General features: G+C 39.8%; 1 protein-coding gene and 1 pseudogene across 8 annotated transcripts in view; both read right to left on the bottom strand.

Moving 5' to 3' along the window:
- The window catches only part of TMEM116 (transmembrane protein 116), a 129681-nt gene that overhangs the window by 106882 nt on the left and 8547 nt on the right, over positions 1 to 14252 (bottom strand). For 6 of the 8 annotated variants that reach the window (XM_066370917.1, XM_066370919.1, XM_066370921.1 and 3 more), the window contains exons 1-4: positions 10721 to 10829; positions 10108 to 10154; positions 9526 to 9589; positions 1839 to 1970 (exon numbers count right to left, since the gene is read on the bottom strand). In XM_066370917.1, coding sequence (XP_066227014.1) covers positions 1839 to 1970; positions 9526 to 9589; positions 10108 to 10154; positions 10721 to 10768 — 291 coding nt within the window. In that variant the 5' untranslated portion in view covers positions 10769 to 10829. Of the gene's footprint in view, positions 1 to 1838; positions 1971 to 9525; positions 9590 to 10107; positions 10155 to 10720; positions 10830 to 14252 lie in introns of those variants that run through there. The other 2 variants (XM_066370923.1, XM_066370918.1) reach the window with 1 other exon arrangement.
- LOC136395976 (U6 spliceosomal RNA) lies at positions 9743 to 9841 on the bottom strand (annotated as a pseudogene).

The raw sequence follows: 14252 nt of genomic DNA, 5'->3' as shown, positions 1-14252 counted from the left end.
TTCAGTCTCAGGGATTGTCTGTGGCTTTGTATGTCCTAATATATGATTTCACTGATATAGGGTACCTAGAGTAGTCACATTCACAGAGACATAAAGTAGAATGATGGTTACCAGGGGTGGGAGGTGAGAGATACGGAATGTTATTCATTAATGGACACAGAGTTTAAGTTTGGTATGATGAAAATTTCTAGAGCTATATAGTGGTGATAGTATACATTCACAACAATGTGACTGTACTTAATGCCATCGGACTGTACACTTAAAAAACGGTTAAGGTGCCTGACCAGGCAGTGGCACAGTGGATAGAGCGTCGGACTGGGATGCGGAAGGACCCAGGTTCGAGACCCCAGGATAGCCAGCTTGAGCATGGGCTCATCTGGCTTGAGCAAAAAAAGCTCACTAGCATGGACCCAAGGTCACTGGCTCGAGGGAGGGTTTACTCAGTCTGCTGAAGGCCCGCGGTCATGGCACATATGAGAAAGCAATCAATGAACAACTAAGGTGTCGCAATGAAAAACTGATGATTGATGCTTCTCATCTGTGTTCCTGTCTGTCTGTCCCTATCTATCCCTCTATCTGACTCTCTTTTGGTCCCTGTAAAAAAAAAAAAAAAAAAAAAGGCCCTGGCCGGTTGGCTCAGCGGTAGAGCGTTGGCCTGGCGTGCAGGAGTCCCGGGTTCGATTCCCGGCCAGGGCACACAGAAGAGGCGCCCATTTGCTTCTCCACCACTCCCCCTCTCCTTCCTCCCTGTCTCTCTCTTCCCCTCCCGCAGCCAAGGCTCCATTGGAGCAAAGATGGCCCGGGCGCTGGGGATGGCTCTGTGGCCTCTGCCTCAGGCGCTAGAATGGCTCTGGACGCAACAGAGCGACGCCCTAGAGGGGCAAAGCATCGCCCCCTGGTGGGCATGCCAGGTGGATCCGGTCGGGCGCATGTGGGAGTCTGTCTGACTGCCTCCCCGTTTCCAGCTTCGGAAAAATGAAAAAAAAAAAAAAAATGGTTAAGGTGGTAAATTTTACGTTACATGTTTTTTACCACAATTTAAAACACTTTAATGGTAAAATGTAAATTTTATGTTGCTCATATTTTACCATGATTAAAAAAAAAATTAAGTAATAAGCTAGTATGCTTAAGCCCTCTACAGCCCAACTCTCCCATTAATTAGAAACATAACCTCTGGGAAAAATATAAAAATCAACTACTTGAGGACTCTGAAAAGTAAACTCCTTTTCTCTTTCCCTCTCACAGCTTTGCCTCCAGTCTGTATCCCAATCATATGCCGCTGAATGAAGGCATCTAAACTGTGATAGAAACTATCTTTTGTTTAGGCCATGGAAAGCAGAGAAGTGCCACGTTTAGACAGGAAAGTGTGGGAGGAATCCCAGAAGTGACAGTTTCCCTAAATAAATTTGTGTTTGTTGATTGTCTTCTCCCATGAGAATGGGAGACATTCTTTTGTTCTTTTTATGTCATGTAGTGTAGGATTTCATCTTAGACAATATGTTGAATAATAAAAGCAGATAACAAAAAGTATTAATGTAGTATTTTGTTTTAAAATGCATATACTTACAGGAAAACAAGATTGGAAAGATATGTAATATACATAAAATATTAAAGAGTGAATATATCTGGGTGATTTTAATTATCTTTTTGCTCCTCTAAATTTTCCAAATGTTCTAATAAATGAGTAATATTTTTAAAATGGAAAAACAATAAAAGCTATCATTTCAAAGTATAACAATAAACAAAAGGCTCCCACTTCCAAGAATGTATTATTTTTGCTTCCTATTTATCTGAGTGTGCCTTTCTTGCAAGTACAGTGAGAATCAAATCGTACTCACCTGTCCAACTGCTTGCAGATTATAGCAGACAATGTCTTTATTGGGGGCTGAAGTTCCATAAAGAAGTGCTTCAATGAGCCAGCATATTCCCAGAAGGAGGTCAGAGAAGCTCAGATAAAAGAGTGGCCTTATCTGTGAAAGCAACAAAAGTCTCATTTCATAAATGATGTTAACAATGAATTATTTTTATGTTTTGCCTTTCTAACAGAACAACCAGGCATCATTTTTCTGGGGCCTCTCCTACTACTTGACAGTGGGGAATGCAAAGGACTATACCAGGTAGGAAGGAATCCCTAATCACAACTCTCCTAACTGCCCTGGAATCTGAATACTTATGGATTAGCACTGGGCCTTCTTCCTCACAGAGACACTTCCTCCTCAGACACAGTGTCAAAGGAAAGAATGAACAGATACAAAATTTTGTGAGATATATCACAAATAAAAAATTAAAAATTCTCTAGTTTCACAGCCAATGTCTTTTAACAATAGGAAATCAGATAAGTATTTAGGGATATGGTTTAGGACTCAAGAGAAAATGAAAGCTTTTCTTTCGATCTTAATATCATTAATGTGCATTTTTCTCTTTTTTCTTTGTTGACGTAGAAATGACAAAGTTGTAAGATAAAACACACACACACACACACACACACACACACACGAAAGAACTTCCCCTGAGTTAATTCATCTATAATATGTTTCCATATCAATGAAAATACTAGTATAAATTGCATATATCAACTTTGAATTTCTGACCACATTGGTGAAGTCTGTCTTGCTCCCTTCTTCGTATCCTTCCTCTTTTGGTCTCCCCACACCCACTTTCCTAAAAATAGTTTTAGTCCTTCTATAGAGAAAATTGTAAAATATTTATTGAGAATCACCAAAGGAAGATCTATAGTGAAGTAATATACCATGCTCATGGATTGTAAGACCCAATATTATGAAAATGCCAGTTCTCCCTAAATTGACATATAGGATGAATACAATCTCAATTATATCACAACATATTTTTTTTGTGGAATTTGACAAGCTGGCTCTAAATCTAATATAGAAATATAAAAGATCAAGATAACCTCTTGAAGGAATATCAAGCAAGATACTCTTGAAGGAAAAGAAGAAGAACTTGTCCTAACACATATAAAAACTTAATATAAAGCCCTGGCCGGTTAGCTCACTGGTAGAGCATCAGCCTGGCGTGCGGGAGTCCTGGGTTCGATTCCCGGCCAGGGCACACAGGAGAAGCGCCCATCTGCTTCTCCACCCCTCCCACTCTCCTTCCTCTCTATCTCTCTCTTCCCCTCCTGCAGCCAAGGCTCCATTGGAGCAAAGTTGGCCCGGGTGCTGAGGATGGCTCTGTGGCCTCTGCCTCAGACGCTAGAATGGCTCTGATTGCGGCACAGCAACGCCCCAGATGGGCAGAGCATCGCCCCCTGGTTGGCATGCCAGGTGGATCCTGGTCGGGCGCATGCGGGAGTCTGTCTGACTGCCTCCCCGTTTCCAACTTCAGAAAAATACAAAAAAAACCAAAAAAAAAACAAAACAAAATATAAAGCCAGTGCAGATACTGTGGTACTAAGCACAGTGATGGACAAACAGAACAATGGAACAGAATAGGGAGCTCCAAATAAATCCAAGCTTATAAAAGGACTTTTGATATATGATAGAGTTGGCTTTTCAGATCAACAGTAAAAAGACAGTCTTTTCAAAAATATAGTGCTGTAACAACTGGGCATCTATATGGATAAAACTAAAATTGGAACTTTTTTACCTCACACTCAAAAATCAATTCCAACTAGTTTTAAGACCAAAACTGTCTTCGACTTCTGGTTAGGTAAAGTTTTCCTAAACAGAACACAGAAAGCTCTAAAAATGTAACTGAAAAATTTGACCACACTAAAATGAAAATGCACATATCAAAATATACCATAAAGAAAGTGAAAAGACATGTCACAAAGTGGAATATCTATAACACATATAACTGACAAAGGATCAAAGTCTAAACAATATTGAACAAACAAACAAAATCTTACAAAGCAATAAGAAAACCCAATAGAGAAAAATGGGCAAAAAATTTGGACAGGTACTTAAGAGAAAATCCAAATGGCCATAAACATATAAATATATACCTGACCTCATCAATAATCAAGGCAATGAAAATTAAAACCACAATTAGAAAAAAATCACACACCCATGGCAAAAATTTTAAAAGTCTGACAATATCAAGTATTAATGGGAACATGAAGCAATGGCTCCTTTCAAAACCTTGTTGGCACAACCATTTGGAAGAGTCTTATTTAATAAACATCTAATAGTATTATTCTCACCACATATAGCTTTTGCTCTGGGTAATCCTGCAAAAATTACAGCCAGATGGCACATTCACAGATTAATCTGGCCTAAGACCTACCCCAAGTTTGTAACTGTTAGTGGGTAAAAAAGGAAAACAATACAAAATAAACTCTGAAGGAGAAAAGCAGTCAATTGGCTTTTGTAAGCAGGAACATAATTAAGGTCACTGACTCAAGAAATAGCTTTACAGCCTGACCAGTGGTGCAGGGGATAGAGCATTCACCCAGAACGCTGAGGTTGCCGGCTCGAAACCACGAGGTCGCTGGCTTAAAGCCCAGAGGTCACTGGCTTGAGCGAGGGATCATCAACATGATCCCAAGGTCACTGGCTTGAGCCCAAAGGTCACTGGCTTAAAGCCCAAGGTTGCTGGCTTGAGCCCAAGGTCACTAATTAGAGCAAGGCTTTGCTTGAGCCCCCAGTCAAGGCATGTACAAGAAGCAATCAATGCACTACTAAAGTGACTCAACGACGAGTTGACATCTCTCTCTCTCTTCTCTTCCTTTCTCTCTCTGTCTGTCTAAAAGTTAATTTAAAAAAAAGAAATAGCCTTATATATAGGGAGCTGTTGGCTATCAACACACACCTAAAGCCTTTATCAGGGAAAAGGAGGAGGTTTACATAAATTCACTCATGGTTGGAAAACCATTAGTTCTAGTAACAGGAGATAAAATCAATCAATTAAACAACAAAAATTAATTTAACTATTATTAAAATCAAGAAAGATTTTACTCCCTCCTACCTATGTTTAATAAGATACTATGTTCAAAGCAATATTAAGAAATGTATAATACAGCCTATGCTTTAAGGAAAATACAATCAACACAGTGCTTGATAAAGAAGACATGAAAAGGCATAAGACGTGGTCCAAAATATGAAAGCAAAACCTCTTTTTAAAATATATACATTTCCTGACCTGTGGCGGTGCAGTGGATAAAAGCATTGACCTGGAACACTGAGGTCTCCAGCCCGAAACCCTGGGTTTACCTGGTCAAGGCACATGTGGGAGTTGATGCTTCCTGCTTCTTCCCACTTCTCTTTCTCTCTCTCCTCTCCTCTCTAAAATGAATAAATAATATCTAAACACACACACACACATCCTGACAAGGCGGTAGCTCAGTGGATAAAGTGTTGGCGTGGGATATTGAGGATCCATGTTTGAAACCTCAAGGTTGCCCGCTTGAGTGCAGGCTCATCTGACTTGAGTGCAGGATCGCCGGGCTTGAACGTAGGATCATAGACATGACCCCAAGGTCGCTGGCTTGAGCAAGAGGACACTGGCTCAGCTGGAGACCCCAGTCAAAGCACATATGAGAAAGCAATCAATGAACAACTAAGGTGCCGCAACAAAGAACTGATGCTTCTCATCTCTCTCCTTTCTTGTCTGTCTGTCTGTCTGTCCCTGCTGGTCCCTCTCTCACTCTTACTAAAACAAACAAACAAACAAAAAAAAACATAACAACCACCCCTACACATACACAAACACACACATTTACATTTGTCTAACTTCAAGCAAAAGCAAAAGCAAAATGAGGGTGGAGTAAGGGGTAATGCACTTCCAGGTCTATCCTGGTAAGGCAAAAGATCTAAAACAATTTATAGTAATACTCTTCTAAAACTCTGCTTCCCAATATTTCTATTCAAGTGAAAGAAAGAATATCAAAAGTGACCCTTATTCCCTGGCCGGTTGGCTCAGCGGTAGAGCGTCGGCCTAGTGTGCGGAGGACCCGGGTTCGATTCCCGGCCAGGGCACACAGGAGAAGCGCCCATTTGCTTCTCCACCCCTCCGCCGCGCTTTCCTCTCTGTCTCTCTCTTCCCCTCCCGCAGCCAAGGCTCCATTGGAGCAAAGATGGCCCGGGCACTGGGGATGGCTCTGTGGCCTCTGCCTCAGGCGCTAGAGTGGCTCTGGTCGCAACATGGCGACGCCCAGGATGGGCAGAGCATCGCCCCTTGGTGGGCAGAGCGTCGCCCCTGGTGGGCGTGCCGGGTGGATCCCGGTCGGGCGCATGCGGGAGTCTGTCTGACTGTCTCTCCCTGTTTCCAGCTTCAGAAAAATGAAAAAAAAAAAAAAAAAAAAAAAAAAAAAAGTGACCCTTATGAGGAAATGAAGTCACACAAGTGCAGTGAAGTATATCTGCCCCAAGTTTTTTTTTTTAAAAAACACAGGCTGGCCTGGGCCACTTTCTTTTTGCTTCAGGTTGCCTCTGAGTCACTGTATCATCAGCTAGTCCCCTCAAAGATTTCCCATGGATTTTTTTCCAATTTATTATAATAATTTTAAATTTAATAGACTATTTTTGTCTTTTTCAGATAATGCCTTCCATGTTTTGGGGTTTTTTTCTGTTAAAAAAGCTCTTTTGAGCCTGACCAGGTGGTAGTGCAGTAGATAGAGTGTCAGACTGGACACAAAGGACTCAGATTCGAAACCCCGAGGTCGTTGGCTTGAGCACGGGCTCATTTGGTTTGAGCAAGGCTCACCAGCTTGGACCCAAGGTCGCTGGCTTGAGCAAAGGGTCACTAGGTCTGCTGTAGCCACCGGGTCAAGGCACATATGAGAGGGCAATCAATGAACAACTAAGGTGCTGCAACGAAGAATTGATGCTTCTCATCTCTCTTGTTTCCTGTCTGTCTGTCCCTATCTATCTCTCTCTGTCTCTGTCACACACACAAAAAAATGCTCTTTTGATGAAGAAAACAAGGAAAACAGCAAAGTATGGCTGACATTTTCAACCTGGAAAAAAACAGAATTTTTCCTAGGCCAAGAAAACAGAATGTGTGAGAACCACTAAACTAGTAATTGTCAAGGTCCTTTAGGCTCTGGTTAAGTGAAAGTGTGAGAACTGAAGCCAGAGAAATTAAAAGTCACATCTTAAGTCAAACTAGACCCATCTTTCTAAAGCTCTAACTCACTGTCATGCCAAAGGGCACCTTAGACCAGCAGTTCTCAACCAGAAGCAATTTTGCCTCTCCCAGGAGATATATGGCAATATCTGAAGATATTTTGGATTGTCACAACTGGGCCAGAGGTGGAGGTGGGGGGTGTCGCTACTAGCATCTTGTGGGTCAAGTCTACTAAACATCCTAATGCACAGGACAGCCCTCCACAACAAATCATCATCTAGTCCTGAAGTTCAACACTGCCAAGACTGAGAACCTCTGCTTAGCTCTTTCCACTATGTTACTCATATTTTATTGTCTTAATCACATCTGAACTCAAATTTCAGCAAAGGAAACAAACATTAGGGAAATCTGAATCAAAGGAGATACGAGGCATAAGATTACTTTGGCAGGCAATGACAATATAGTATGAAGATTTCTACTTTCAGACATTCTTTTTTTTTATTTTTTATTTTTATTTATTCATTTTAGAGAGGAGAGAGAGAGAGAGACAGAGAGAGAGAGGAGAGAGAGACGGGGGGAGGAGCTGGAAGCATCAACTCCCATATGTGCCTTGACCAGGCAAGCCCAGGATTTCGAACCGGCGACCTCAGCATTTCCAGGTGGACGCTTTATCCACTGCGCCACCACAGGTCAGGCCTGAAGATTTCTACTTTCTAGTTTTACTTACATAGTCACATTCTATGTCTGAAATTAAAAATTGTCTTTTCATTAGGGAGCATATTTCACTGTTTAAAAGTTTATGGGGGAGAGGCTATGAACAAGACAACTCTGCACTCAAATTTTAGCTCTAACACTTACTAGCTAGAAGACTTTGGCAAAGTCCCTCAACCTAACTAGGATTCCATTTCCTCATCTATAACATCAGATTCCTAATAGCCACCTCAGAGAGTTGTTTTAAGGATTATATGAAAAATGCATTTAAAACACTGAGCACATGTCTAGAATATAATAAGTACTAAAATTGTGTTTAATTTGAAGGGGGATTGTGGTTAAGAGTTGGACTTTTGAAAATCCCTGATCTGCTACTTACCTATACAACTTGAACAAGTTAATCTTATGACTTTGAGCCTCAATTTCCTCACCTGTGAAATGGGGCTACCACCATCCTCACAGGAGAGTAATGAGGACCAATAAGATAAAGCATTCAGCATAGTTGGAACATAGTCAGTGTCCCACATACAGAACTATTTTTATTATTAAAGCAGGCCCAATAAAACCAATAACATTTTCCACACACAAAAGTTCTCCCATAGGCCCTGGCCGGTTGGCTCAGCGGTAGAGCGTCGGCCTGGTGTGCGGGGGACCCAGGTTCGATTCCCGGCCAGGGCACATAGGAGAAGCGCCCATTTGCTTCTCCACCCCCACCTCCTTCCTCTCTGTCTCTCTCTTCCCCTCCTGCAGCCAAGGCTCCATTGGAGCAAAGATGGCCCGGGCGCTGGGGATGGCTCCTTGGCCTCTGCCCCAGGCTCTAGAGTGGCTCTGGTCGCAATATGGCAACGCCCAGGATGGGCAGAGCATCGCCCCCTGGTGGGCAGAGCTTCGCCCCTGGTGGGTGTGCCGGGTGGATGCCGGTGGGGCGCATGCGGGAGTCTGACTGTCTCTCCCTGTTTCCAGCTTCAGAAAAATACAAAAAAAAAAAAGTTCTCCCATATATATACTAAACTACATGGTGCCTAATTTTGTGCCATTTGGTTTCAGAGAAATAGTTGTGTCATTTCTATTAAAATCTTTTCTGAGCTAGCAAATTCATCACTCTTTCTAGTCCTCACTGAATCAGGAAGGTTTTTGTTTGTTTTTTTATACCTTAAAATATAGAATTTTTATTTGTTAACTATACATCAATAAAAGGAAGGTTTTTGACTTGATATTTTTGGTACAAATAGTTTTATACAGGATATATTTCTGCTCTGTTTTGACCATTAAATTGTAATTGTCTAGAAGGCCAGAAAAGCAAAACAAATATATTTTGTATAGCAAAATCTTTGAACAATGCTGCTCATAAAAATTAGAGAATATTTTATAGCTTCATAGTCATTTTGAAATATCCCCTAATTTTTGTGAGTAGTATATTTCCTCGCCCCACTAGCAATTTAACTAACACGTTAACATCAGAAGACTCATCTCTAAGCAGGACCCTACCACGTTCTGAGTGAATATAGATTCCAAACAACATTCTTGTTTCCTTAACCTTAATAATACACACATCCCAAAAATCCACATTTAATAGTCAATCTCTCAGTATTCAAAGTTATAGTTAAAATAGTTACCTAGAAGAAAAGGAAGACCTATTGACACTGTCCAAAATATCTCAAAGTATCATCACAAACTTACAAGTAATTCATAGAATAATTCCATCATTTATAGGCGACACCTCTTCTTAATTCTATCAAAGGCTGAGTCACTAAAAATTCAAATCCAACACAAAAAGAGATTGCTTACCTCTGGGGATTTCTGTATATTCTGGAACACAGCATAGGCAATAAGTGAACTTGAACCTATAACACTGACAGAGATAAAACGAGATCAATGAGGGGGGGCGAGAAAAAAACCTCAAGATCAATAAAATAGGATAATTGGGGTTCCTTCGTTTTTGCTATTGATTTTTACAGCTTTATTGACACATGATTGTGTAAAATAAACTGCACATATATTTTTTTTAAATATAGAATACTTCATGAATTCAGGTGTCATCCTTGCACAAGGCCCATGCTAACCTTAGGTTTCATTCCAGTTTTTATCTATATGCTACCAACATGATGGATTTTGCAAATCAATCCTGTTGGCCAAGCTGTCCTTTGATTTTCAGATGTTAGCCCTCAATCTGTATTTTTTTGGTGTTATTACTGTTGATACTGTAACATTTTACTAATCAGAAAATATCAGCATGGTAAAGAATAGCATTTCTAACTAAAGTATAAAAGCAAATCCTCAGGGAAGGGGAAATGTAGAAACCTTCAGAATTCTCCAGTTTTGCTTATACTAGTTTAAACAGTCATATTACATGATATTAAGTAAACTTACCTCAGAGTAGCCATAATAAATTGTATCCACTGTATTGCGGAATAAACCTAGATAAAATGATAAGAGTAAAATTAAACCTTTTACATTTAATTTTCAACCTTACTCCAGTTTCACTGTTTATTAACTATCTGTGCAGAGCACAAACTCTTCTTTAGTGCCTAATCAAAATACATCATAAATCTGAGAATGAGTTGAAAGGCTGAACAGATCCCTTAGAAAGGCAGGGTGGCTTTTTTCCCAAAACTCCTTTAATGCTACAGCTCTGGGAAACAGTAAGATAAAAAGAATAGAGAGGTGTTTAGAAAGTAACAGTGAAAAAAAAGAGTTGGATAAAAAATTAATAAAGGGGAGAATAAAATAGAGAAGAGGTAGGAAAAGTTAAACTTTGAGACAGAACAGACAGATGTATGGAAAGAATGGGTAATAGGAAAGGCAAACAAATACTAAATAGAATTGAGCGACAGAGCTAGACAGAGAAAAATAGAATATACTAAACAGCCAAGAAACAAGAGGAACAAAACAGTATGGTGAGAGATACTGTGAGTGAAAAACACAGAACAGGGAGGAAGAAAAGGAGAGCAAAAAAAGAGCGAGGGGCAGTTTCGAATCTCACCAAGTCTGGACTGTCCGTCAGAATCCTGGCCTCCGGTAGGAAGGCCATAGGGACTTCAGCCCCAGCTCTGCTTAAGCAGCCGGATCCTTCTGGTCAGGTCGGAATCCCCAAGCGGTGAGCAGGTGGCTCCACCCCTACCCGAGCTGGGCTCCTCCCCAACCAATCCTGCCCTGTATCCTGAGGGCAAGGGGAGAAGGTGACAACTAGTGGAGGAGAAAGCCAAGCAGAAATAACAAAAAAGAAAGAGCAGGTGACAAGGAAATAAAATTCTAAAAAGCATTAGGAATTGTAAGAAAGGGCAAGAGGCAGGAATAATTAAAGGTAGAAAGAATGAGTCATAGCAAAAAGGTAAATAGAGCTACCAGAGAGAATGGAATGGAAAAATGGGGAAGAAGGGTGGTCTGCTTAAAACTTGCCCCTGTTTAGAGACTGAAGCCTGTGATGAGAAAGATAGGCTGCATATTCTCTCAATCAATAAATTTTTAGTAATACCAGGAAAAAACTGTGAAGAGAAGGGGTTATTAATACCTCATATTTATTTAATCCTAACACCTTCATTATTCTATACCACAAATTCCCAAAAGAAATATAATTATATAATTAAATTACCGGGTTCACTTAATATACTTATATTTATATATCAACTTTGTGTAAAGCATTGTTATGGAAGATATAAAGACAAGATACAAACCCACACTTCCAGATGCTTAAAATATAGTAGGAAAAATAGGTTGAATACCAAAATCTTAAATTATCTGCACACAAAAATAACATATACTGACTGGCATTTGAACAGTATTTGTAAAGACTGGTAAAATTTGGACAAAAGTTGGAGGAAGGAGAAAGCAGAACTCTTCATACTAATAATAAATGTAACCATTCATTTCATCTAACCATACTTGCATATATTCTATAAACATTCATTGATAATATAAATTAGATCATTTCATGACTTGAATATTTTAAATATATGACTTATTTATTCATATGAGATTTAAAATATAGCATGGCCCCAGTGAGGTAGCTCAGCTGGAAGATCATCCCCATATGCCAAGATTGCAGGTTCCATCCCCAGTCAGGGCACTTACAAGAATCAACCAATGAATGCAAAAATACTTGGAACAACGAATTAGTGTTTCTCTTTCTTCCCCTCTCTCTAAAATCAATAGATTAAAAAAATTTAATTAAAAAAGTATAGTGTACAGTAGAAGATAGGATATTGTTGAGTAGAGGTAGGCTCTAATCACTTTGCTTAAATTATTAAACAAATTAAAATATCAGTAAATTTCTGGATCAGAAATCTCTAGTACAGGTCTTAGTGAGTGTCTTGAGGCCTCTAATCACATATCTAAGTAATAAGGGTAAGGGGCTTAATGATAGTCTCATCAAGCAATAAGGGAATGCTTTTGAACAAAGGGCTCTTATCTCAGTCAAGAACAAATCTCAGATTGTTAAGAGAACAGCTATGCCAAATCAGTCTGCTGTTCTTGACAGAACTTTTCTCTTTCTGCACCATTCTAAAACAGTGCTGGTCAACTTGGTCCCTACCGCCCACTGGGTGTTCCAGCTTTCATGGTGGGCGGTAGCGGAGCAACCAAAGTATAAATAAAAAGATAGATATAACTATAGTAAATTGTTTTATAAAGATTTATTCTGCCAAACCTAGCAAAAATCCGACATAAAGTACTTGGTAAGTAATTATTATTATATGCTTTAACTTGCTGTAACTCTGCTTTATAAATTTTATAAAGTAAAGTTACTTCCCTACTTTGTAAATCACCATTACTGTGGGACCGGTGGGCGGTTAGAAAATTTTACTACTAAGAGAGATACAAAAGTGGGCGGTAGGTATAAAAAGGTTGACTACCCCTGTTCTAAAACATCTTAGGCCACCAGCCAACATGTGGGGATTTACTTTTCCATTTTTCTCTCTAAATTAGTCCCCTGCCTTCTGTAGATTTCAGCACTGTCCTTTGAAATGTCTTTGAAAACATAATCTTCCCATTTTCCTTTTCTACAAGGGTTAACCCAAGTTCAAATGATGAAGTGGGTGACATTTATCTTGTTTTCTTTTCTCCTCTTTTTACTTAACTCCTTAGTAAGTTCAAACACACCCCAGCTCTCACTTAAGGTAATGGGTCTACTCTATATTACTTATCAATTTAAGTTAACAGATATTCATTAAACTTCTATCATGAGCAAGTTAATGCAGTGGATACAAAGTAAGAAAAATAACTTTCTAGTAAACCCCCCCCCAAAGTGAGAAGTGGGGAGAGGCAGAAAGACTCCCACATGCGCCCGACCAGGATTCACCTGGCATGTCCACCAAGGGGTGATGCTCTACCCATCTGGGGCATTGCTCCGCTGCAATCAGAGCCATTCTAGCACCTAAGGCGGAGGCCATGGAGCCGTCCTCAGCGCCAGGGCCAACTTTGCTCCAATGGAACCTTGGCTGCGGGAGGGGAAAGAGAGAGATAGAAAGAAGAGAGGGAAGGGTAGAGAAGCAGATGGGTGCTTCTCCTGTGTGCCCTGGCCAGGAATCAAACCCGGGACTTCCCTTCACATGTCAGGGCCAATGCTCTACCACTGAGCCAACTGGCCAGGGCTCTAGTAAAATATTTTTATTTAAACAAAAATACTCAACTCAAAGAAGATTTCTAGTAATAACAGCAACCAACTATTAAGTGCTTTCTATGTGTAAGACTCTATGTTAAGCATTTTAATTCTCAACACAAACTTTGAGGTAAGAAGTATTGATAGTATTATTCCCATTTTACAGTTGAAGAAACTAAAGCTTAAAACAGTTTAGTGATTTCCCTATGATTACAAAGTTATAAAGTATTAATGCCAACATTCAAACTCAGTCAGACATCTCACTCTTAACACCTACAGTATTCCAACAGGAAACTGATTAATAGGAGAAAAGAGAAAGATAATACTTTTGAAGATTTTATATATTGATTTCAGAGAGAGGAGGTGGGGGAAGCAAGAAGTATGAACTCTTAGTTGCTTCACTTTAGTTGTTCATTACTTGCTTCTCTTATGTGCCTTGACTGGGCAAGCCCAGGGTTTTGAACCAGTGATCTCAGCGTTCCAGGTCAAGGCTTTATTCACTATGCCACCACTGGCCAGATGGAAAAGATAATTTTTAAAATTAACATGACATCAAGAGAGCTCTTTTATTAGGCAATTACTTCTTAGATATGACAACAAAAGCATAAGCAACAAATGAAAAAATAGATAAATTTGTCTTCAAAATTACAAACATTTGTGCTTCAAAGAATAGCCTCAAAAAAGTGAAAAGACAATCTACAGAATGGAAGAAAATATTTGTAAACCATATATTTGATAAGGGACTTGAATATAGAATGTATAAGGAATTCCAATAACTCAAGAATAAAAACACAACCTAATTTTTAAATAGGCAAAGGTTTGGCTTGACCTGTGGTGGCACAGTGGATAAAGTGTCAACCTGGAACGTTGAAGTTGCCGGTTCAAAACCCTGGGCTTGCCTGGTCAAGGCACATAAGAG

This window comes from Saccopteryx leptura, chromosome 2 (genome assembly GCF_036850995.1).
Source record: "Saccopteryx leptura isolate mSacLep1 chromosome 2, mSacLep1_pri_phased_curated, whole genome shotgun sequence".
Classification (NCBI taxonomy): Eukaryota; Metazoa; Chordata; class Mammalia; order Chiroptera; family Emballonuridae; genus Saccopteryx; species Saccopteryx leptura.
The sequence above is the reverse complement of the archived record's forward strand: the minus strand, read 5'-3'. Positions and strand labels throughout refer to the sequence as shown.